We start from the raw sequence: 26,108 nt of genomic DNA on the forward strand, positions 1-26,108 counted from the left end.
GACACCAGGGGGTTGCTACTCCAAGCGGGACGTAAGCCACACCGTGATATCTAGGCTGGTCACGAAGGAGAGTGTAAGTTATTATTGATACGATGAAGTCGACAGCTGACCTCCTCCTCCCCCCCGCCTCCCTGCTCTCGCGCTTCATCGAGTCAATTTCCTTTCTGAATAAGTTTCGAGTGGGCAAACATTTTATTTAGGAGTTTTGAACTTTGTTAATTGTCCGTATAGCTAAGATGCACAAATGTCCTTTAATCTGCTTTTAAGATAATACATGGCTCTCGACAACAATTAATTTCTAAGAATTTAATAAATATCTTGCTGTATCATCTCGGCTTAATTAAAGGAGCAAATGAAGCAGGTATAACATATTCTTATGAAAATTGAGACTCGTCTCTAAATGATTATTTTTATCCTGTTTATTTACAGTACATTTAATATAATTTTTAACTGATCTATATATAACTTCAAAGAGCGCCGATATATAACTTTAAGAGACTATATGCCTGCTTTATTCCTTTCAATTACAAATGCTGCAGCCATTTAATTAAACCAACTCACAAAATAACCAACTCGCCAATAATATTAATTACTAATTATTACATGAATAATTACATTATATAATAATAGTAATAATAATGATTACCGCCCTATCTCGCAAGTTATTTAAATATTTCAAAGGAGAATTAATATGGGTATAAAATATATCAAAAGGAGAGATGTTATAACAACAGGATTTTACATGATTCACGTGAATGCTGATAAAATTCTCAATTCAGAGTCTCGACTCGGAACCGCAACGTCCTCGACCGTTCGATTCGTCACTCTTTTGTGTCCGGTTTCAAGCCGCATTGGGTCATTGACAGTGGATGCGCGTAAATAACTGTAATTTGTCGTTTCCATCACAGACGAGATAACCGGTAGACGATTGCGTCACAAGTCTTCTGCCAAACCCGCACGACTCCACGCCCATGTGGCCGGTGGAACTGTGAGAATTCGCATTAACAGTAGTACCGTCGTCCGTATAACAGTACATTGTTGCAATATTGTGTTATTCTTCGTTGACCCATTCACTTGTCACATTCAATAAGTTTTTAATGAGGTTAAGAAAAGAATGGCACGACCTATTTTTTTTATCATTATTACATGAATTACTCATATGCAGTCATTATATTACTCGGTCGCGAAAATTAACTTTCCAACGCTATGTTTAAATTATAATAATATAAATGACAATTGTGAGCGTTATGATTCATAAATGACGTCTTTAACTGCATTTTTTATTATGTGTCTTCCTAATGAGTACAGAAGAAAAAGTATCAAAATGAAAATGGGAGTTAGCAGCCACTTTAATGTTTTACGGAATATTTGCGCATGTTAAACCTAGCTACAATAATTACATATTAACCTAATTTTTCTCAGAAATGTGCTTAACATGGAGCTCTATTATTTGCGAAATTCATGCATTCGCAACGTTACATAAATATTTCCGTGTGCCCCGAAGTGCGAGATACTTTGTAATCCGAACGATCCGAATCTGAACACAATCGACAGCTCTTCCGTCCCGCGCACAATATCGGTTCGATTTTTTTTATATATCAAATTTTAAGAATTCCGGTTTATTTTTTTTCACGGCCAGATAATGGGAACCCTCTTCCCGTTCGGGCCGATCGATTCGATCGCGCCGCATCTTCCCACGTACCTGCGGAGAAGCCGTCATCTGGAATAATGCGCGAAACGACAATGAGCTTGAGTGGGAGGGAGTGAACGACCTAACGGTGCGATATCGAGTGTCGCGGATGCTTTTATATGATCATCGGGAAAAGGTTTTCTATATTTTTCAGTTCTAAGGAACTAGGTGAGTTACGCCTAAAAAACGCCGATATAACAATGCCGTGCAACACTAAATTTAAAATATTAAAATTTAACTTGATATCTGGTATAATTGGACAAAGTACGAAAATACGAAGGTACATTTGTGGAAATATGAAAATATATATGAGTACAAAACTACGTAATGAATGTGAGAATAAAGGAACTGTACCTAGAGCGATTATTTAAGAAAGAGAGGAACGAGAAATAGAATACTTATTGAGACAAGAAAGATGATAGAATGAAGCACTTTAAGTAAAAAGGCCAGCAAATTCAAAGAAGAGACGTTGAAACGGCGATTGCAATTTATTTACAGCTATAGCAATTATTAGATCTTTTTATCATTAAGATCTACATTATCAATTTATGTCTCAAAAAACCCATCGACGCTCGTTATTGCATTTCTTCTTCTCTTCCATATATCTCAGTGTGCGATTCATTATATAGACGGCGCTTGTTAAAAATATTCCGCGCTTCAGTCAAGTTTATCAGCAATCTTTTTAATTACTGTATTAATCTTAATTTATTTATTATATTATTCATTATATTAACTTTATATTTAAATGTTAAGAAGTCATTAATTAAATTTCAACTCTTCTGCTCTAACTACGGAAGATAATAAAATTACTCCGAGCAATTCTCTTTATTATAAATTATAACTTCAAGTAATTAATGTTTGTTATTATTTTATATTATTTTGACACCTATACATCTTAATATATGAGAAGATAACAAGAAATATATTCAAGCTTGAAACGACACGACGAAAGACGCTGCTCCAAAGAAAGTTTGCAATTTTCTTTGATGGAAAGCTCAAGGTGTAATCTGCGTCCAAAACCAAAACGACGACACGTTCAAGTTTAAATGTCTGGCTGCTAGTTCAATCTTCATTCGCATAAATCACCGATAGCTTCTTGAAATTCTCATCAGCGTTCAGTTCCCGATAGCCAAACGTTAATTCGGATCGCGGCGCTCCGACTACGGGATCAGGATTCACGATTAGCCTCAACGGTGGCACCCGGATGACGACGATGTCTTTCCGTTAAGCGAGTAACGCCTGCTTCGTTGCGGCGGCGACGACGACGACGACGACGACGGCATCCCTACCAATCGATCGCTTCTAGGATCGATCGTGGCACGGTGAGTGCGTGCGCCATCCTGTAACCGGCCTCGCTACTCGTAGACAGAAAGTAAACGCTTTTAACCTCCTCTCCATTTTCCCCTCCACCCTTTTGTCACATATATGTGTTACATTTACGAAGGGATCGTTATGAAATCATCGTTTATTATATTTATTAGCGCGCAACGAAGAGCTGACATAATCAGGACGTCGGGTTAAAAAAACGTCGTGTTTTAAACGAGGGTTTTTAAATGGATTTAAAGAGTCTCCGATTGTTTGATTGTATTAACACGCCCTAAGCAGATTGCATAATCAATAATTAGATGGAAATAATTCTTATCAAAAAATTGTAAATATATAGCATACATAAATATGGAAATATTTAAATCGTCCAAGTATCTGTAATATCTAAAAATTAGATAAAAGTTTATCACGATCGAAAATAGCATCAGAATTTATAAATTGGTATCCACATTAGAATCTATAACTCCCCTAATAACCTTTTTCCTTTTATGACATCATGTTGCAATGATGTAATGTAGCATATGCATGCATCAGAACTTCTCAAGCTGAAACCCCATCTCAAAAGCATTATATTTTTATTATGAACGTTCTGTTCACCCTTTGTAATCAGGACGGTTAACATCGAAGGGAGGATTCCTTACGATCAGAGCATCGTCCGCGTCCGTGCGGAAGACTCCGGAAAATATCGAAGGGAGCACGGGCCGCGGCTCGACCTACCCCAACGCGATCCTGTTTACAGCACCAACCCTACTACTCTTTTCCTCTCTCGCATCTCTTCAGTCTCGACTTATCTAAAAGCCCTCTACCTTCCGCTCCTCCTTTCTCACCCTGCCACCCCATTCTTCTCTTCCGTCGTGAGAGTTTCCTTACTCGCAACGCGCATTCCCTCCTTTCCTCCTCCCTCGCACGCCCCCCCCCGTCCCTTCCACCCTTCCCCCGGCCTCCCACTTTGTGGCCCTGCGCACCGAGCCCTCCTCACCATCGCGCTCACGCTTTCTTCGTCTCTCTCTCTGTCTCTCTCCCTCTCTCTTCCACCGACTTGCAAACGCGAAAGACCGACAAAGAGGCATTGATAGAGCGGGGAACGAGAGAGGGAACGAGAGAGGGCGAACGGTGGGGCTGGCTCTCTCTGGTCTTGCGCGACGCGTACCAGTCAACCCAGAGCCACGGTCGCGCGACAGCCACGGTGCCCGTTAAAGGGATCGTTCGCAATCGACACACAGTCCGCGATTTCCCTCAAGTGCCTCGCGGTATATCTCCCGGTCTTTCTCTCTCTCTTTCCCCGCTCCCTCTCCCACGCGAGCACCGTGCGCGTCGGCCGTGCCCGTTTCGGAGTGTGACCCGCGGAGAGTGTGAGCCGCGTGCGTTCTCCAACACCGCGGAGTGTTGGACCGGCACTCTCCGCAAAGTGCAACCGCATCACCCCGCACCGCGTCGCGTCGCGTCGCGCGCTCCGTGCGACTGTCGCGGGGAAGAGAGGAAGAAAGAAAGAAAAAAGAGCGAGTGCGATCTCCGGGTGGCCCTCCGACACTCCGCGTGTCCACCGCGATCGGCCCCGCGGCTACACCGCGTCCGCGAAGAGACCGATGGCACGCGGCGAGCCGGGGCCCGTTCTCGCGGTTGCTCGGCCCGCGGCCGCGTGCGGCCCTCGCGCGCGGATAGTCGGGATGCGGAGGGGCTGCTCGTGACTGTCCGCGCGAGTGTGCCAGTCGACGCCCTGCGAGCGGACCCACGGAGTATCGGAGTGCCGTAGGTGGACGACATCGACGTCGTCATCGTCGTCGTCGTCGTTCTCGTTCTCACCTGCCACGTATTTGCAGACGTACTTGTCGTCGTGCACGTCGTCGTTATCCGGCGGCACCGCGACGAGAGGGAAAAAGAGGAGTATCGACGTTTTCTCGGAGTGCCGGCGCCGGGGTGCCACCCCTTGCGCGCGGACGGACCGCAGCGGCCGGCCCGCACGGGCCGCACGGCGCGTCAGTGAAAGTGAGTGATGCGAGCGCGTCCGCCGACGACGACGTGGAGGTGGGGGAGGAGCGAGTGCGACTACGGGGCGAGCAAGTGTCACCGCGACTTCTTCGGGGTTGTTTTTGTCCCCTTGTGATATCCCGAAACTCGCGTCCTCGGGGATTGCCGCGACATTACGGAATTGCTCGGTCGGATGAACGGCGACGCAGTGGTGGGTGGCAGGAATAAACCTTATCCCTCGGCTCATTTCGTGCAGATTCACCCTTTTCCGAAAGGGTGACTATTTTGAAAAAAGCGCTTACGTCGGTGCCAGATAGCGACGTAAAAGTTGATCTTGAGGGCTAATGCCGCAGTTATCTTTCTCGTCATTGAAAAGTTTGTATCGTGTGTTAAACAGGATTACCATGTTTCCATTTATACCACGATAAACAATCTCACATCAGTATCCTCTATTATAGAAGCCTCGAAATGGTTTAAATAGATAGATTCTGTGAACGTTACTTTGGCATAATAAAATTAATTCTGTCATATTCTTATATATGTAAATAGTTGTCTTAAGCAGGTTATTTTTTTACTAAGTTGAATTTTTTATTTAATACTTACTGTGTTCGATTTTTATTTAAGCGATTGGAAAGTCACAAATGAATTTTACAACATTTAGCACTGGATAGTAGGACAGTCATATTTAGCGCTAGGTGCAATGGAAATATCGGTTTAAGATATGAAATAGAATTACCTTTTATACAAGAACTCGGGATTTCGTGTAATATCGCGAAAAAGGATGATTTATTCCCCGGTATCTAATGACGCACGAATCTCAATTAATGAATCTCTTCTCTCTCACGAAAAAATTCAGCCGACTAAAAAAAGCTTGTTGATGATAGAATATAATAGAATATAAATGATGTGCTTTTCATTTTTGCGTCATCGATCTTTCCACAATTTTTCCCTATTCTCTTATATATATATATATATATATATATATATATATATATATATATATCTTCGAGCATTTACGATTTCGCGACATTTACACCGCTTTCTCTCCCTCTCTTCTCTCATCGTTTCTGTCGCTCTTTCTCGCTCTCCTTCTCGTTCTCTCGCGCCCACTCCAGCATTTACCTCCCGGTTATGGATATTATTAAGTAATACCTACATCGCACGCACGGCGATACAGACGCGCGAGTGTGTGCATGTATGTATGTATGCATGTGCGCGAGCGCATGCTGCACGCAGGCGAATGGAAAAGCGCGGGTTCTCATTCCGGCGATATCTCGCGTTCGCGAGGCTATAACCAGAGATTTGCTCCTTTCTCAAACGCGACTGAATAAATTCTATTAGAATAGCTAGCTAAGAACATTTCAATGTATGGATAATGGATTGTCTCGCAGATGAAAATCAATACGAGAAGTACACATATAGGGTGTCCGGCGTATTTCGTGTTATAATTTCTAATTCTTGTTCTCGACTTGAATTCGAAATCGGTATTTCTCTTTCGATGAAACTTTCTCGTAAATTTTTTATCACGTGTATCTTGACTTTTGCCTTTTATATCAAATATTCCGTTGCCGAAAACAAAAAAGCTGTTCGAGATACAATCTTGAAAAGAATTATTGAAAAGTTATCGATCTGTTACTCGGTAATTAGGTTCTGAATCCATTACAGTGTTAAAAAATTATGCGGCACCAACTAGACGCGATGGAATAATTTACATGGTGTAATCATAAAATGTATATTAGAAGATAGACCATTCCCGTTGTTATCTACGCGACGGTGTCCTCGCGAGGCGACCGGAAGTACACTCACGTGACGCGATGGGACGAAGACGACGATAGGAAACATAAAATTACGTTATATGCGAAATGTCTTAAAATGTCGAGTATCGAAATCGTCTTATTTAATTAAATCTTCATTCAAAAAATTAGTCGCGCGTTTGAAATTTAAGTGAAGAATAAAGTCTCGTTATTGATCTCGAATATCGATTTATTCAAGAACTCTTTAATTTTAAACGAACTCTTAATCATACAGCGAATTTTTACAAACACTTTCGTAATGCAAAAGTTGGCTGCAAATTTGTCACGTGCACATACACGTACACGCTAATAACAGTAATAACACATATATTATTTTATTCATTATTGATGTCATATTATGTGGCATTTAGTAGTATATGCGCGTGAATTTATTCGTGGTTAAGAACGTATCACGTTTATCGTTTGAAAACTGTCTGAGGAATTATTTATTTACATAGATCAAGTTCGATGTTTCGCCGACTGTTAGCTTTACCGAGTGCATGAAATAAGTATTCAATAAGTCGTCTTTCTTAGGTCGCCAGGTAGAAATAAGCGCGAGTCGCGTGCACACGGTCGGGTCACCTGTGCATTTCTTTCTCTCTCTCTCTCTCTCTCTCTCTCTCTCTCTCTCTCTCTCTCTCTCTCTCTCTCTCTCTCTCTCTCTCTCTCTCTCTCTCTCTCTCTCTCTCTCTCTCTCTCTCTCTCTCTCTCTCTCTCTCTCTCTCTCTCTCTCTCTCTCTCTCTCTCCTTCTCTTTCTCTCTCGTGATAATAGCGATGCCGTAATAACGCCACCGACACGCTCGTGCCAGAACCGAAGTACATGCTCGATGTATACGACCTAAATAAGATGCGATGCCCCCCCAGGGCGAAAGTAATTCACACGCGCGAACGGGAGCTCGTGCGCGCACACGCCGTACTTCACCGACTTTTAGGCCTTATTTGCTGCACAGTTCTGATAACATTTGCACCTTACTGCATCCAACTTCACTGCTAGCACATACGGCGGCTTGGATGAATAAAACAATCATGACTGTAGTAGTAATTTATTTAATTTTATTTATCATGTTATGTTAGTTTAATATAGCTATTACACGTATCTCTCTTTGCATTACATATAAAAAAATTCAAATATAAAAACGTTAATTATATTTTAATAATGTAATACAGTAAAAAGATAATTCTACAAAATATAAAAAAATAATCGCACAATTGAAATCATCGATATAAAATGTAATAATATATTACATATTTTATTAGATTTTAAATGTTGTTGTATTATATAAAATCATTTGAATTTGAATTTTGCGCACATAAAGCTTACCTACCTTATAACTATTGTTATTTTCCAATTAAGATTTAATCATGCTAATTGAGGACTGAAAATGGAAATAAAAACGTATATAAAGCATTTTATTTCGCAATTTAATTATTATTAAAATTATATAATTGGCTTAGGAACAATTTACATATATTTGCCTCGTTCCGGTAGACAACGCGATCTCTTTGCTGATCGTGGCGGAGATGCGCTAGACGCTATGCTAGATGCTAAAGCGAAGGAGAGACAGAGCGAGAAGGATAGAGATTGAGAGGGAGCATCGAGTCAGTAGGCTAGTGGGAACGTAAACCGTACGTACGGTACCGCGAGCCCTCTCCCTCTTTTCCTCTATCTCGTACTTTCCGCCTTCCTTTCTCTTCTCTCGCAATTTTCTCCTTCCATTGTGATTCGTCCACATCAAAACACACACACACACACACACACACACACACACACACACACACACACACACACATCCACTACCGCTCAAAAGTATTTGCCACCCCAGAAAAAATAGAAAAAATTCTAATTTTTTGCAGTAAACTTAATTTAAAGTGGAGATTATTGTTACATGTACTCATTACCTTACATAAAAAACTAATGTTATGTTAGTATACCTTACTTTCTAATTTCACGTAATTATTTTGCGTACGGAAAATCTCAAATAATAAATACATTTTCCGAAATCATTACGTTGGTGTATCTAGAAGCTAAAAACCAATTACAAAATTAACCAACAGGATGCCAAAACTGTGTAAGGTAAACTGTGTAATGTAAACTGTAATAAAAAAAACGGCCATTGATGAGATAAAAATTTAAAATAATGTTATTTTCATGTCAAATCATTGTGTAACATTGTTTAACTAATATGTAACTACATAATAAAGACAAAATAAAATAGCAAATTATTGGTCTTTTCATTAAATTTAATAAACTCATCTCTGGTCTAATTTCTTTAAGGTGCCAAGTACTTTTGAGCGATAGTGTATAAATATTTATATAGTTATTTATTTATTATATAATGATTTTAGTTTATTTTATTATTTATTATAACAGTGATTTCAGTATTCTCGGCAATAATATTTCCCAAAAGATTGTAAGAATTCTATTTATAGAACCCGAGATTAGGATAATATTAACACATGTCTGATTTGCGAATGATCAGCTATTTAGGATTCTTAGATTGTTGACCAGTACGTTTATATCCTTTGATCAATTGATGCTCAGATCTTTTTGGGGTCTAGTACAAATATACCTTCATTCTTGAACATTTCCCTCTTGCTCTCGAATAATTAAAGACTCGCAACAGCTATTCGAGCTCCAATCGTGTAGTCGTGTGAAATTCCAATTACATACACAAAATTCCATAAACAAGAGTCATTGAGCAAAGTCAAGACTCGACTTTCATCTCCCGCACTCGAGCACTTTCAGCCGCATTATCGGTGTACACTTTTTTTGGGACACCCTATACGGGTGGGTGGTCGTTGTGAAGCAGGCTCTCGCAAGCTCGGCCGGTGGTCGCCGAGCTTCGCTCGATAGCGATGCGCGGTTCCCCCTCGACGCGAGCTCACCACTGCTTGCAACGCGGTTGGGATTAAAGGGGAACCATCGTGGTAGCATGGAAATGCAGGATCGATGCGCCAGGAGTCGGCCGCCTTTTCGCGTCGGCCGCAGATCGATCGCACAGGATTGATGACACGACATGTCAAGTTTTACCCACTTTGCCATTTAAATTCTATGCTTCAGTTCTTCATTCTACTTTCATCGGTCTTAAGTGATTCCGTTACGAGTCAATTTTCTATTCAAAAGCCGTGACTATATTCTTCACGATACTCGCAGTCAAACTCTTGCAATTTTCTTCAATTCCTAAATGCATACGTAACGCGTATATTAATTCTGCAAAGAGAGCTGTTTAATTAAAGAAAATTAACTATGAAGTATTCCTAACGTCTTTACGTGGATCGCAAGAATTTAAATTGCTAAGTGACATTTATTTAATACATTATATTTACAATATATTTACGTTTCCTTTATTATTTCATGCTGTTAAATTTTATCTAGCATTTATAGTTTTATAAGAGTTTTATTTTCGTTACTCTATCAGTTTAGAAAGTCGTTTCGGGAACTTTCCAGGAGGTTACGTAAATGTCTCACAATTTGGAGTTTGCATCGGTGTTTCTCCGAATTGCGATCTGTTATTTTCATTAATTCTGCATTTCGCCGCAATTTCTTCGTCATATATCGCGAGCGTTTTCTTCCAATCGTTATTCTACGAATCTCACAGTTTTCTCGCTATCTGGCGAAATTAAAATGTTGCTCCACCCGAAATGAGATAGCACGAAACGAACCGATGGAAGTTGTAATCGCCAATCGAGTGAGAGCTAACTCTTGTGCTTTCTACTTCTTCTTCTCGTATCTTGAAACTAAGGAAATATATAGAGATGAGTTAAATGAGAAAATATGTTTACAATAGATCTCTGCTTATTGAATTAGCTTAGTTGTATTCTCAAAAGTTTGAATGAAGAAATTTTTCTTTTATTGAAATTTTATTGAAAAATATGTTTATTTAAGTTGAAATTGAGATAATAACGTAGAACACATGCAACGTAATGTACAATGGAAACTAGAGTTCAAAGTTTTTGTTTAAAATAAATTTTATCCTTATTAGTCATTCGTGATATGATACAATGTAGACTTTACTATATTTCTAGTCTTTTGAAAAAATTTTTTTTGATGTAATGATCATCAAAATCACCTTTGCATCGAGATTATGAGAAAAATAAGATAACAATCGTTTCGTCATATACAAGATAGCTCTCGCGCGATCGGCGCGGTGGCAACCTGGCAACTCCCTTCCAGATCGAAAGCGAGAAGGGAAATTCGACGAAGCCATGTCACGTCGTTGGGTGCTCGCGCGACTTCCGACGACAGCAACGACGGTTACGCGGACAACGGCTACGGGAAGCGCGCCAACGACCGCGATAACGGCGAACGAAGCGAGCTCAACGACGTTAACGACCACGACGAGTACGCGACTCGGCGTGCTGCGACTTCGGGGTGACTAGAGTGAACATCATCGGTACGACCATTAATCCAACGACAACAACGGCGACTCGAGAGGGCGAGTGATAATACGCGATAAATCGTGTCACGTTGCGACGTCGTTGGGGTGGCGTGGAGGAGACGGAAAAGGAGGGGAAGGAAGAAGAAGAAAAAACGGACAAGACGAAAGGGACGGAAGGCAAGGAGGACAAACCTCTTAGCTGGGTGAATACTGTGAACCGACAGAGTAAACTAATCGCGAGTGTCGTAGTGTTATACCAGACCTATTGCCCTGCAAAGAGCAAACGGTGGTGGCGTCGGACCTGAAGAACGAAACGAATCTTCGGGATTAATAACGCGGTTACGCGGCCGCGGATGTTACGCCGGGCCGGCGTAGGGCGCCCGACGGTTCAGCAGGGCATCAGCGTGGCAGACGTGGTCGGTCCATACCGTCACCACGGCGTTCAACATGTTCGAGATGTGGAGCGCGGTGAGTTCCAAGCTGGAACACTCCGCGACCTCCTCGGGCTCGCCGTTGCCGTTGACCTCGCACGCGCCCCAGACGCCCCACACCTCGTCAGGGAGCATAAAAGGTAAAAAGAGTCCGACTGAAAAGTTTATGGGGTTGAATATGGAACTAGGTTGATCTATGATATATAGACTATATAAATATTGCACCGATATGAGTTAACTGTACGCTAAATTCAGTTACTTTTCCTTTCCTCCCTGTCTATATTATAAATAAGATTTCTTATGTAAGAATAGCGAACGACTATCTCATTATTATTTAACTTAATTCATGTGTACAACCGAGAATTATGATTTATTTTAACGATCGTCCGGTAAATCTCAAATTGCCTCATCGAGTTTTAGAAGGAAACGTGAAATTAAGTAAATTATAATGTAATTATAAATAGAGCTATATTTACATTGTTGAAATCTGAAAATATTTTAATCCGTACGGTCCCGGACACTTGCTGGAGCTTAAGATTTTATCGAAAAAAAAAAAACGAATGCATCGAATATTGGGATACTCGATCTTTAACCCTTTACGCTCATATATCATCCGCATGACGAAATAGAACGAGATGCCCGATCGCGATTCGACGTGAATTATAAAATCTCATTAATCACGCGTGCGTCGAACGTTGTAATAAATCTCACGTTACACATCGCCGTGGCATATCCATTTGTGCCTCCAATCGTTCGCTTACGTTTTTAATATCCACTCGTACAACGGTAGATAATCAATACCAAAAGTTACCTTTCGTGAAATAATTAGCATACTAATTTGTGCAATACAAAACGACGAATTCATCTTGTAACGATCAAGTCAGTCTCCAATGGCTTTTCTCAAAAACCTTTAACAAGATTAGCGTTAATAAATCACGAATAGTACACAATTAATTAAAAATATGATATACTTCAGTTGAATGTCACTAGTAAAAGTAAAATATTATCTGTCGCTGGTGCAACCAGCGGCACACGAGTGCAATTGCGCTTGGTTCAAAGGTATCCATTGCGAAATCAATGCATGGCTCCGTCGTGATCGACGTTCGATACGTATACTGTCGTATTATTAACGATCCTCTCGATTAGAGCCGAAGCGCATATGCCGCGCGATCATGTTCTCTCTTATTACGTGACTTTTTTTAATAAAGAGAAGTAAATCTGTTATATATAAATATAAAAGAAGTGAAAAAATATTTATCAAACGTTTAATTTCATGTAAATGCATTTACTAAAGCATAGGTATAAGAATACAAGAGGAATGGCTTGGACTCTGAAAAATATTTCTAATAATAAATGCATCAACATAACATATACATGACGCAAACATCTTATAATTGTTAATAAATTTAATATATTATTTAATGTAATGTAATAATTTTATAAATATACGTATATACATTTATTCGCGTATTATAACGCATTAATTATAACGCATAAACTATAAATCGTGATTAATTTATAATTATCGTTGTATGATTAATTTATAATTAACGTTATGTTGCGCGAAGCAACTTTCCAATAAGGGTAAAACCAAAAGTCGTTAAAGAGATAAAAACAAATTTTAATTAAAATATTTTTGCATTACTCTCGCTCGAAATAATTATATAACTAATTATTTTCATGTTTTTCATTCGAGTCGTATTTCGCTCGCGAGATTAACGAAAAAGTGAAGGATGACGCATCCTAGGGCAAATCTATTTGCAAGGGCGCGCGCAAATTCGACGACAGGGAGACTCGCTCCCGCGTCCTCGCGCGTCTTCGCGGTACGATATTACCAGTCGGCCTCATACGGGCGTTTTTCTTACGGAGTTTTGCGCAACCCGTTCTTACGTGGATACTTTCGCTTTGCATAATTCGCTCGGCATCGTGCGTTTCGTATCGAGTATTCGTATTCGGGACGACCGCGAAGCGCGATATCGTCACTTTCAGACATCTGCGAACCTTGTATAAGTTCTGTCTCTCTCGTTCTTTCTCTTCTCTTTCCCTTACAGAAAACTATCTTCCTCGTATTACATGTTAATATATTAATTAGTCTTTGATTACACGTGAATAGTAGCGAATGTTGTTTTCTAAAATTTATTCTGTTTAAAATGCTTTGTATTCAGGAAACTTTTACATAAGATTTGTTATAAACTTCCGATTTTTTTTAATTTTAGAAAGAAAGTCCGCACAATTTTTGCATACCAAATTTTATTATCTTGCAAAAAATAAATTGTAGTCAGTAAATTGTAGATTGAAGAATGAGACAAATCTCGTTATCCAAAATGTTAGATTCTTTATAGTTTTTATTTTTTATTGATTAATTGTAAACATAACAATAAGCAATGCCTAAATAAAGAATTTAATATAATTAAATGTAATAAAATTAAATATTCAGAATAATTAAAAAAAGATATCGGAAAGATGACAATTATGAGTAAATATCGTTGTTTCTACAGGTACCTATATTCAACGACGTTTTCGTTGGATAACATTAGCAACCTCGTATTGGTGTTAATCAAGTTAACCTAGTTTTTGTTTTGTAGATACCCGAAAAAGCCACGATTCATATACTATAATATCAGCATACTGGGTAATAATAGTCAAATGCATAAATCTCGAATGGATGTCGGATAACGGAGATGCACCGATAATTAAAACCCTTGAGCTGTGTGTATAATATTACAATGGTAATTATATCGCCGGTGTTTGATACAATAATGCGATTATCTCTCTATTAGAAGGGTATTTACTATCTATAATAGGAATGCAAATATATATACATTGTGAATATTTTAAATAACAACTGCACATGTCATACTATTATATAAAACCCGACTGTTTGTCTGTCTGTCCGTCCGTTTGTCCGCGAACTACTCGCATCGCGAATCGCAAAGAATTGTATATGAAGTAGGGGTAGAATTTTACGGGGAGCGCCATGATGTGTACAGTTTTTGTTACAGATCTTTTTGGAAACCGGTTTTTTTAATTTTTCCAATTTTTCGGGAAATAATTGATTGAATCTCAAAGAATTATACATGAAGTAGGGGTAGAATTTCCCGGGGAGTGCTATAAAGTGTACTATTTTTTGTTACCGATTTTTTTGGAAACTGGTTCCGAATGACCGAATCTCAAAGAATTGTACATAAAGTAGGGGTAGAATTTCCTGGGGAGTGCTATAAAGTATATAATTTGTCGTTGCCGATCTTTTTGGGAACCGGTATCTGAAGTTTTTCGAATTTTTCGGGAAATAATTGATCGAATTTTAAAGAATTGTATATAAAACAGGGGTAGAATTTCCCGGGGAGTGTTATAAACTGTATAGTTTTTTGTTACCAATTTTTTTGGGAACCGGTATCTTTTTGGAAATCGGTTACGAAATTTTCCAATTTTTTAGGAAATAATTGAGTGAATTTCAAAAGAATTGTATACAACGGAATTGAACTTTAGTCGATGAAAAAGTAATATTTTTCAATTTATAGCATTTTAGAGAGAGAGAGAGAGAGAGAGAGAGGGGGGGGGGGGGGAGAGAGAGGGAGAGAGAGGAGAGAGAGAGAGAGAGAGAGGGAGAGAGGGAGAAAGAGAGGGAGAGGGAGAGGGAGACTATTTGCGTGTCTTATTACATATGTCCTCCGGGGCGAAGCCCGGGTAACCAGCTAGTTATATATAATTGAAGATAAAAATTGTAATGCTCATACAAGATAGTCTAGTTTTTTCGCCGTCTTTTCGTTTGTCTTGAACGATTTGAAACTGATTTTTTTCTACTTAAGGGGTTACATACGTGACAGGCCTGAAACTAAGTCGAAATTAGCAAATTTTTATTGTGGTAAAATTATATATATATCTATATATTTTTTATATATATATATATATATAAATACATATCTTGTAAAGTAGTCTTTTGATAATATCTCCTGAAAATTTCAATAACAAATATCAAAAATAAAGGTCCTGGCAGCTATTTTCCCGAAACAGCGTTTTAAAAATCGGTACCAGAAATATCTGAGAGACTATAGTGAACCGATTTGCATGAAATTTTTTACAGCTACTTTTAATATAATAATGTGCTTGTCATATAATTTTTTATCTATGGCTTAGTTCCTTTTTATAAATAAAGAAGATCGATTTTCGTAGTCAAAACTCGCATTTTTCGCTATACGAATCGCTGCCATTTTTCGAAATTGGCTATGACAAGCACTAAATTTCTTCACCTAGTTTAACGGAAAATTTTTGTTTTTTGTTTAACATGAGAGGAGGGTATCTCTGGTACCGCAAACGCCGTTTTTACAAACACCGTTCTAGTTTTACGACTTCATCAAATATGTAACCCCTTAATGTGCACCTAAAATATTTAAAGCTTGAAAGAGTATTTTTATAAATTATAGATTTCATTATAACGTTATTATAATCTATTAGCTCGGTATTTTACTAATAAATTATATCCTGTGCCTCAAACATATATCCCAAATTAATCAGAGCTAACAAATGCGAAGAATTCAAAATACTCTCTATGAATAATATGTGGTAGAAAATTATAACTTTATATAAGTTTTAAATGGAAAGCTATTTATAATGTTTGATGTCATTTTTAAAAACTATTTATAACCTTTAACAAAGTATAGAAAATCAATCGTGTATATACTCCTTAGGCACCAATTAAAGATTTAATTATAACATAAAGAAGGAGTAAAAGACTATTCTTTTGATAAATTATAACATCGATTTTGTTAATCGTCCGTGATATGGAAGTGTTGGTCACTTCGCGTGAGAAATTGCAATCATGTCGCGTGGAAAACTCCAATATAGGATAGTATAAATTAATTATTTGACTCCTGAAAACTTAGCTCTAACTGAATACAAATCACTAAAATAATCAGCAAATTAATTTATCTTTAATCGACATCAATCGTAAAGGACATTAATCATTAATTGATTAAAAAGCTTCTCATGATACATCAAACTAATTACATACCTACTACTTCTAATATTTGAAGTACGAAATTACAACTTAAAAATTAACATGTTTATAATTAAGTTCTTCTTTTTATTACATCTCAATTTCTTATCAATTATATTGAATATAGAAATCTTATGTTCAACATAAATTTAACGTGACTTAATATCTACTTATTTATTTGATATTAATATTCGTACAATAAATTTATATAATGATATATATAAACAGCAAAAAATATGTTTATAACTATAGTATTATATACACGAATAAGATTTCGATATTTCATTCTCATATCTTCAATATCTTTCGCGAAAAGAAACTTATTATATTGTTAGCATCCAATATATCCATTTATTCAGTCATTTAAGAGATCCTTTCCTTTTGCCGAGCATTTTTATATTTATTTGGGTTCTTAAGTGGTTAAATCGACAACGCGCGATCGTAACGGCCGCGGCGGCGTGCATCGATTTCGCAACGAAGAGCCTTCGAACCGGTCCGTTCGCTCCGAAAACGCGCCACCGTTCACCGTATATACCAAGCATATCTCACGTGGTCGCAGCTTTCACCTGCGAAAAAATATCCTGACCGTCTGTCAGACGTCAGACGACAAAATCGATCGAAAGTTCGTCATCGTCGTCGTTGTCATCCACGACGCGTCACGTCGACTTCACCGAAACGGCGAGAGCGTCCTCCAACTTTTCCCTTTCGCGTCGTTGGGAATTTCGATGTAACGCCATCGTTCGTGAAGGATTAGATAAGTAGATTGATGAGAATTTCATGAGAAATTTCTATGAGGGACGAGCCCTCCGAGAGAGCCATAAGTAGGATATTTACATGACTAAAGTGTAGCAATAAAGGAGCTATGCAAGCAGTAAAGGAGGATAAATTTCAATCGTAAAGACGTAAAGGAAAAAAAAACAATTATTAAAAGATAGATGCAAATGAGAAAAATATTTTGTCTGCATATAGGATTCTCAAAACTTATAAATTCTCTGGTCAATTTGGAATTGCTTAATAGTAATGTAAACACAAACATATTGAACCCATTAAGTAAATGGCACAATGTAACAACTTTCTATTATTATATAATTATTAATATATAGCAAATAAATATATATACAATATTTATAATTATTAGTCATTATGAGATTATTCAAAAAATAATTAATTATTTTATTATAATGGCATATTATCCTTATTGTTATTACCTCATTTAACAAAGTTTTGAATTATCCTTGACCTGATAATCACACTAAAGCGAATTGACAAACGCACGTTCGTATGTTAATTAATTCATATGTACGTAAACACAGATTCATATACGTAATCAGTTAATCTCCCGATAAGTAGTAAGATAATACGACGGTACAAAGGCGCGAATGGAAATGCATTACGAAATAGGCGAAAGGGATAATAGTATTATTGGCGGCAAAAAAGGTGGAGAATGCATTCTTCGGTTGGAAGTTGTTTACAGCTATTGGCTATCTCGCGTTGCGAGTACTCGACTGCCTCGTTAAACGTTTTATCTCGCAATTCCGCAGCGATAATTCGTCCGCGATGCGAAAAGTCAATCGCGGCGGCGCGAGAAGCGGCATCGCTCGCCATTATCTCATTTGAAATTGTGCGCCACCCCGCTAATAAAATATCGCGGAGTAATTTATTCATGGAACGGTACAGCGGAATTTATTTCTACCTACTGTCGGCCGTCGCGCAAAGCGCAGTCAATCTCACTACTATTCGTTATGCTTTTATAACAATTCACCGCCCTTTGGCGAATTATTTTCTCGCCGTTATATAAGCAATACTTTTGTTTTTTTTTAATCCGTGTCATCTGTTGTTTAAATCTTCTTGCTCATGAATCTTTCATTATCTTGCTTACAGTATAATTCTGAGAATAAGCTACTGATATGTATCCAATATTCGATGGAGATATCACTAATAACCATCTGATTCATTCATAAGTCTGCGCAGTTTCCTTTTTGCTCGTTATATATAAAAGTACTATTAAAAGTAATCGTGATAACAAATTTAAATGATTTTTCTGCCAATTACGAACAATTGATGAAAATAGATCTGGGATAAATGATAATGAAATAATCACCTTTTTACAGAAAAAGAACCAGTATAACTGCAATAGCAGCAATGAAAATGAATGACCATTCGCCACTGTCTCTTCCTTTTCCTCTTCTTTTATTTTCTCTTTTATATATGTACGTGGTATGTGTGTATATATACATAATATATAATATATAATAAGATTATATGCAATATATAATAAATGTTATATACAATTTAGTATATATATATTGTATATATATATATATATATATATATATATATATATATATAATATTATATAACATATTGATTAGATTGTATATATTACAATAATTTCACTTTATCACTTTATTACTATTTCATAATTTTATTAAAGAAAAGTCCATCGATAATATAATTAAAGAACTGCAGTCAATTAGATCGCTCTTGATTTTAATTCCATTCGTAATGCAGAATAATCTATCGTTGCAACTGTTTAACAAACTTAATCCTGGATGATATAAACGTACACGAAATTACGCATGCAATTTTGATTGAATTATAATAAATATGATTCAATAAATGTGCACAAAAATGAGACGCTCAAAACAATACAAATGAATATAAACAAAAACAAAATAGTCACTTACGAAATCGCCGATATAGTTGTTACCGTCGCTGCTACTGCAGCTGCGGCTGCAGTTACAGGAAGGTCGGTAGTGGTGGTGGTGGCGGCGGCGACGGCGACGGCGACGGCGGCGGTGGCGGCGGCGGTGGAGGCAGTAACGGCGGAGGAGGACGAAGGAGGAACGGAAGCGTGGGTACCCAGATCGATAGTTGCGCGGCCGTGCAACCGACGGGCGCTTCTCTCGTTGTGTCGACGTCGTCGTCGTCGTCGTCGTCGTCGTCGACGACGACGACGACAACAACCACGACGACGATGCTGCCGCCGCCGTTACCACTGTCGCCGTCGTCATCGACGACGGCGAAACGTCGATATGTTCGCACGTGCACCGTTTCCGCATCGTCCGAAAGCGCGAGCGTTTCTCTTCGCTCTCCGAGAGATAGAAGGTTGGGTAAAGAGAGAAACGGGACGGAATGAAGGGAGGGGGGCGGGGGGAAGAGAGGAAGGAGATGTAAAACAATGCTTCACTGCCGTTTTGTAATATCTCCCACTCTCTGTGACGAGAGAGACGAGGCTTTCCGGCTCGCCGATGCAAACGCTCCGTGTTAATGGAGTGCAAGAATCTCCAACTCGTGAATACCGCTGGCTTTTCGTAAATATACAGTGAAACGATTGCAGCGGCGAGGAGACCGTTGTCAATTTTTAACGCAGTCTCTCGTGCATTTTTTTTTGCATTTATGCATTTATTAAACGCTTTGAAAAAAAAAAAATATATATATGTGTTCATTATATAAACTCGAGATTTGTAATAAAAACTGAAAATTGCTATTGTTTCCATTGTTTTTCTCTGTTACGAATCTCCAGTTTTATTTCCCACATTTGACACTAACTATGCCTATCTTTTCAAAATTCTTTCTATCTCATTTGCGCAACGCGTTATCGTGATGATAAAACGAAGATAAAAAGTTAATTGTTTTACAAGTCAATTATTTTGAAGAGCCCGTAATGGAGCAATCTCATTTTCCTGTACTCAAGTATTCGAGGAATATTACAAGATCCTAGAATCGCAAAACGAACAAGATCCTATAACAGAACTGAAAATCCTGTAGGCAAAAGGATAACTTGCAAATCGCAGGATATGATATGGAAAAAGCCCCGGTAATGCCTTGCGAGACGTGAACGAGTTCAGTGTAGTTTTTACTTCCTGCGCCTTCGTGCATTGAAAATGCGGGGAATCACTGACATAATGTGTCGACGAGTCGGGAGATCCTCCGAGGAGGAAGTTACGAAGCGACGTGCATGCGCCTTGGGAGCTAACGCGAACCTTCTTAAAGCGGGATATCCCGATATCGCGTGAGCTTTAGATACTTTTACGCTCGTATTACGGGACCCTCGCAATACGATGATTTGCAATATCAAATCTGATATTATGCTGTAAGAGCAATCTTCGCGTACAAATTTAGCTCTATTATTTCTTTAGAATTTCTTTAGAATTCTTTAGAATTCGTTGCTTATTGAAATATTAAAGAAATACGAAATATTTCTTTCTCAGGAAAATCAGAGTATATGTTAGAAAGAATTCAGAGATCTTTACATGCAATGCAGGCAATATATCTGATCAAAGTATACGCGATTTGCTTGAAATTATTTCGCTAAATGGAGTTCTCTCGATATCGATTATAAGGGCGTGAAAAGGGAGCGCAAAAAGGGAAGATCCATCGATCGACTGTACGATCTCGGTGATCTGCAACGCGATCGGATGTAGGACAACATTACGAGCGTCTTGGCTCACCGACATCGTTACCGATTTAGACCTACCCGTTCGGACATACCTATACGAGCGTTGTATCATTAGGCTCGTTAGCAGTGTCCTTGCAACTGAACGTCGATCTATCTCCAGTAGAGCATCGGAAAGTCGAGATCGATTATACGCCGAGTTACTTTGCACGCGTATCTTTTTCTTGGGCACGGTATTGTTCCTTACGTCGAAAACAAATGTTAAATAATAGTAGAAAAATGTCTTTAGATACTCTAAATGTTTTTAATAATTGTTGAAAATTATTTCATGATAATGCGAATTGTTAGAAAGCATTGTAAATAATTTTTGTACATATAAATGTGAAAGAAATATGGTATGCATTTTATGTAATGCAGAATTAAAATTTTTTTTCTATAAAGAAATATTTTAATAACGAAGGTAGTATTAATAATGAATTAATAGTAAACGTTACGAAATTTAAGGAATCAAGACTAATCTTAAAAATTAACTGCTAAATCAAAGGCTTAATAACAAATAAAATGTTAGTTTTTTAATTTACAAACCGACCAAAAATGTTAATTATGGCTTTTATTGGAAACTCTTTCATTGAAAAAAAAACTCATTACATACTGTTATTACATACTGTTTATAAGAAAAGACAATGTTGACACAAACTTTCACTGAAGAAACATCGTCTCGGGATTTATCGGAGAAAATAGTATCCAAGTTTAATGTAAACCTTACGTAATACATTGTATGAAGAGGGAGGCTTGCAGAGGGGGTTGCTACCGGAACTGTATAGAAGGGGACGGAATAGAATGGAAGCGGAGCAGGGCAAGGTGGAGCTTTAAATATCCCCATAAGATTGAGAAATCGATCGATTTCGCCCACTTATACGGTTATAGAATTTCAAAAACAAAATTCTGAAACGCATTATGTGAAGAACATTTTTTCTATTTCTGAAATACTATAATATTTAGCCACATATAACAAAAGGCAAAATTATATTTGCAAGATGTTCCAGTTTTACAAAAATAATTTGGAGGGTAAAAAAATTTTAAGATTCTTTTATCGATTGAATTTAATTGAATTAATGCGAAAATGTAGAAAACCAAAAATATAACTTGCATTAATAGTTTAGAAAAAAATGTAATCTTATATATGATAATTTCACAATATATCTCCAGAATTAAATGAGGAGCCAGTCAGTCATTTTTTCAACATATTTACATCAACAAATTATGTTCCTATAAACCCACCGCGACTTATTATTGGTGGACTTATAAGGTGAAACATAAATAAAAAAAGAACATCATATTAGTTTCCAATTTCTAATAAATAAAGACGAACTCGTGTTCTCTTTCAAGATGATATAACTTCGTTCAAGAGAGGATTAAGTTCTCCAAATCGTTAACACGCATTTTTCAGCGCAGTAGACGACCGCGGGGGTGGGGCTTAGCTTTCAGCTGTACGACGGATAATGCATGCTTATAACGGAAGCACGGAGAGGATGGCGCGGGAACGGGGGTAGCGCAGGGTGGAGAAATCGATTCTGGGGAGCGTCGTGTTTACTCGATGTCCGCGTCGCGGCGCATTGTCGTTGCGATTTCGCGCTCGAGCACGCAAACTTCGTATTTTCCTGCCTGCACGCGCCACAGACAGAGAGCGAGAGTAGAATAGAGCGGAATAGTATAGAGTTTGTGGCCTATATATCTTCAGGACTTTTCATCGAGGACTTAAAATTCGACAAAAATATACGGAAAAAATATCAATGTAACAAATAATATAAATGTTTCAGAAATAAAAATTAAGATAGAGATTTATTTGTTGTAACAGAAAAATATAAAAACATGTATGTTATGTGTGTCATATAAAGATATAAATATATAACATTTATTATGTGTATATATTTAAATGTATTATACACATATAACATTTATATATACATGTATATAATAAATATTATATAAAATATGTAAATCTTATATAAAACTAATTATTAATATAAATACTTAAGCAGCACAATTTTGTCCAAATAACAACCACTTCACAAAAATAGAGATAACATTATAAAATCGTCAATCAAATAAATAAAAATATTATAGATCTCATCGTACAAAATTACCCAAAAGAAATTAATAACTTCAAAAGTAATTAACATGATAATAACAAAATAATATAATAAATGCAGAAAATAAATAGGTTACGCAAATATAAATAGATAGTATAAATTATAGCAAGTAAAAATAATATATTAAAATATTAAATGTAATAATAAATGTAATAATATTGAATGTAATAAAAACGCTCCTAAATGAGAAGCGTTGAAGACGTAATTTATTTGATTTTTGATGAAATTTAATGGTTTGAATTAATTTAGATGGGGGAGAAAAGAAGAAGGAGCAAGAATAAGTGAACGAGAGAGAATTGCGGGAGGAAGGGGGAACCGAGAGAAAGACGGCCGGTTTATGTAATCGCATCCTGCGTGAATATGATAGTCGGATCTCGTCCTGGTGCTTATTTACGTACAAAGTACGCAACGTGACTGTCTTTTTTATTGGGGCCGTGGTAGAGGTGTTGCGTAGCGAGGAGACTTTAAACGATACTACAAAAAATTATAAGAAAGAGAGAGTTCGTGATCGTTATCGCGTTGTTGCCGCCGGTAAGCCTTCTATCAGTAGTTATGGCGATTAACAAGAACGCTACTTAGCGGTCCATTGATCTTTCCAAAGGTAAAGGTCCACTCTCAAGCGTTATTACATCACTTTAGCGTTTAGTGTCACGAGATCCAATGTCACAACATAAATCACTAAAAACTATTGTTTCATTCGGTCTCATCATGACAGTTAAGATAGTACAGGATATGACCGACGTTTTTGGCTTCCCGAACTCAAAAATCTCGATATCATATACCTATGAATATCACAGGTGAAATCGGAGAGAAAGAGAGAGAGACAGAGAATCTTTTAAAATTACGAATTCTATAATAATTTGAGGCCGAGAAAGAAAGCTTGAACTAGGGGAGACCGGGACTCGTTGGCACAAGAGGCAAGTTGGCAATGCGTTCCGTTTATGTATTTATAGCGAAATAAATAATGGAAAAGTTATCACAAAATATCTCTTTTATGATATAAGGTACTTTTCCCAAAATTTTATTTATAAATCAAACAAGTATTACAATAGAAAAAGAGAAAACTCTAATTCAAGAGGTGGCAAGTAAATTTTCGAGTTTACCCTAATATCGGGGCAAGTTGGCTACAATGCAGCGTGTTCGTATTTCACTTATTACAAAGAAACTATATACCGTATACAGAAGCGTTCCTGGGCATGAAAATGTAGAGAAAGGTTCTCTCTATCATATTAGTACCTACTGTTTAATCAAGAAAATTAGTTTTTTAAAAACTCAAATGCCGAAATTGTGAAAACGGTGCCAACGAGCCCCGGTCTCTCCTATAAAGCTTAATCAACTGAAATAACAATACACTTTGAGACTTTCGATCGTGTCGCAACTTTTTTAATACTCAACATTAAATCAATACTGCGAAACGAGAACGGCCGATGCCGTTCTATAACTCTGAGGTGAAAGAACGAATATCCTATATATATGTATATGTTCAACATTTCTTGCCTTCTGCCTGTTATAAATTATAGAATAGCATCGGTTGTTCTCAAATCTTTAGTAATTGATATATCCTTGTTCTTCTAGTAGCTATGGTCAAAAGGAGAAGTCGGCGACACTTAACTTTAATAAGACCGTTTTTATGAAGAATTTATTGAGAATATTATTTTGTAACATTTTACTTTCGCTACTGTTTGCATGTGAAGAACAAAAGTGCGATGCAGTATATCAAAACGAAAAACCAATCGCAGAGAAAAGGTTAATAGAAAAGTAATTTCCTATCTGTCTGATAGACGTCGAATAGAGACAGCTACTAAACGGAGAATACGTGCGGTATAGCGTAATACCTGTCGCATAATTCCACCGCAGTCCCGCAATGACACCTGCCATTTTTGCCTTCGGCTACACGCAAGAATATCCCATAAGTTAGCAGGAGTCGTCGAATCACGCACGATTCAAAAGACGAGAGATTCGAACAACCCTGTACTTTAAAATCGAACTATCAGAAATGTTAGGAAATATATTGTCCGATAAATATTCGGAGTTTTTAAAGCCTATATTATATTATAATTGTTATTATAATGCATATACACAGAACTGTAAAATATAGAAATATCGAACCACCACTTGTAATATTGATCATAACTTAAAAAAGATTTAGTACAACTTGTACTAATGTAGGCAATATATTTTTCTTATCATTTCGTTGTTACTTACATCACGATGCTTCTTGATTTAAATAAACAAATAAATATCTAATATTAGAGTCAATATGTGAAGAATTGTATTAATGGTATCGAAATATACCAAAAATAACACGTCATCCAACATGAAGCCCTTGCTCATTAAAATTGCATAACGTACTATATGAATCTTACATTTTATATTTTATTTATAATAACAACTTTAAATTTTACATTTTATACACTAAAAATGTATATGTTTCTTGTACTTCATACACTTATTCTGTTATATTAATTTGCAAGTATTATATCTAATAGCATATGTTCTAATTATTCTACGGCTAATAACAAGTAATACAAAATTATCGCGAACCTATTTCTATATACAATGCATATTTCACATTATATTCGACACAACTTTACACGAGACAGCGCGAACAATAGCAATAAAGAAAACAATACGGCGCAGTAACAATAATATCGCGGCTTTCGCCGCGTTACCGCCGGCACGGCCGGCGGCGGCCGCGCGCGGTTCGATACAAGATCGAACACGCTGTCGCGAGGAGAAGAGGATCGAGAACCACTGCACGAGCAGCCTTGGCTGAAGTTGTCGAACCCGCGACCCAGTTACACGCTCGTACTAACACACACGCGCTTCTCACCCACACCTCTCGGAGGTGCATGCACTGTGCAGTGCGCGCCGATGCGCGCACGCTGCAGCCCCCCTCGTTGTACCCCTGCCCCCTGCCGCCTTGACGCTTCGCGCTCGCGCTCGCGCTCGTCGTCCCCCGTCCCACTTTC

General features: G+C 37.7%; 1 protein-coding gene across 9 annotated transcripts in view; it reads left to right on the plus strand.

Moving 5' to 3' along the window:
- The window catches only part of Hr3 (Hormone receptor 3), an 86,643-nt gene that overhangs the window by 13,767 nt on the left and 46,768 nt on the right, over window positions 1-26,108 (plus strand). Inside the window, exons 1-3 of one of the 9 annotated variants that reach the window (XM_071704274.1) lie at window positions 4,174-4,765; window positions 4,837-5,195; window positions 10,953-11,728. The exons of 5 other annotated variants lie outside the window; for them this stretch is intronic. In XM_071704274.1, the coding sequence (XP_071560375.1) occupies window positions 11,605-11,728 (124 nt within the window). In that variant the 5' untranslated portion in view covers window positions 4,174-4,765; window positions 4,837-5,195; window positions 10,953-11,604. Of the gene's footprint in view, window positions 1-4,173; window positions 5,196-10,903; window positions 11,729-26,108 lie in introns of those variants that run through there. 3 more of the 9 variants (XM_071704277.1, XM_071704275.1, XM_071704276.1) reach the window with 3 other exon arrangements.

The sequence above is a fragment of the Temnothorax nylanderi genome, unplaced genomic scaffold (genome assembly GCF_030848795.1).
Source record: "Temnothorax nylanderi isolate EJ_2023f unplaced genomic scaffold, tnyl_v1.0 TNYL_tig0040_pilon, whole genome shotgun sequence".
Lineage (NCBI taxonomy): Eukaryota > Metazoa > Arthropoda > Insecta > Hymenoptera > Formicidae > Temnothorax > Temnothorax nylanderi.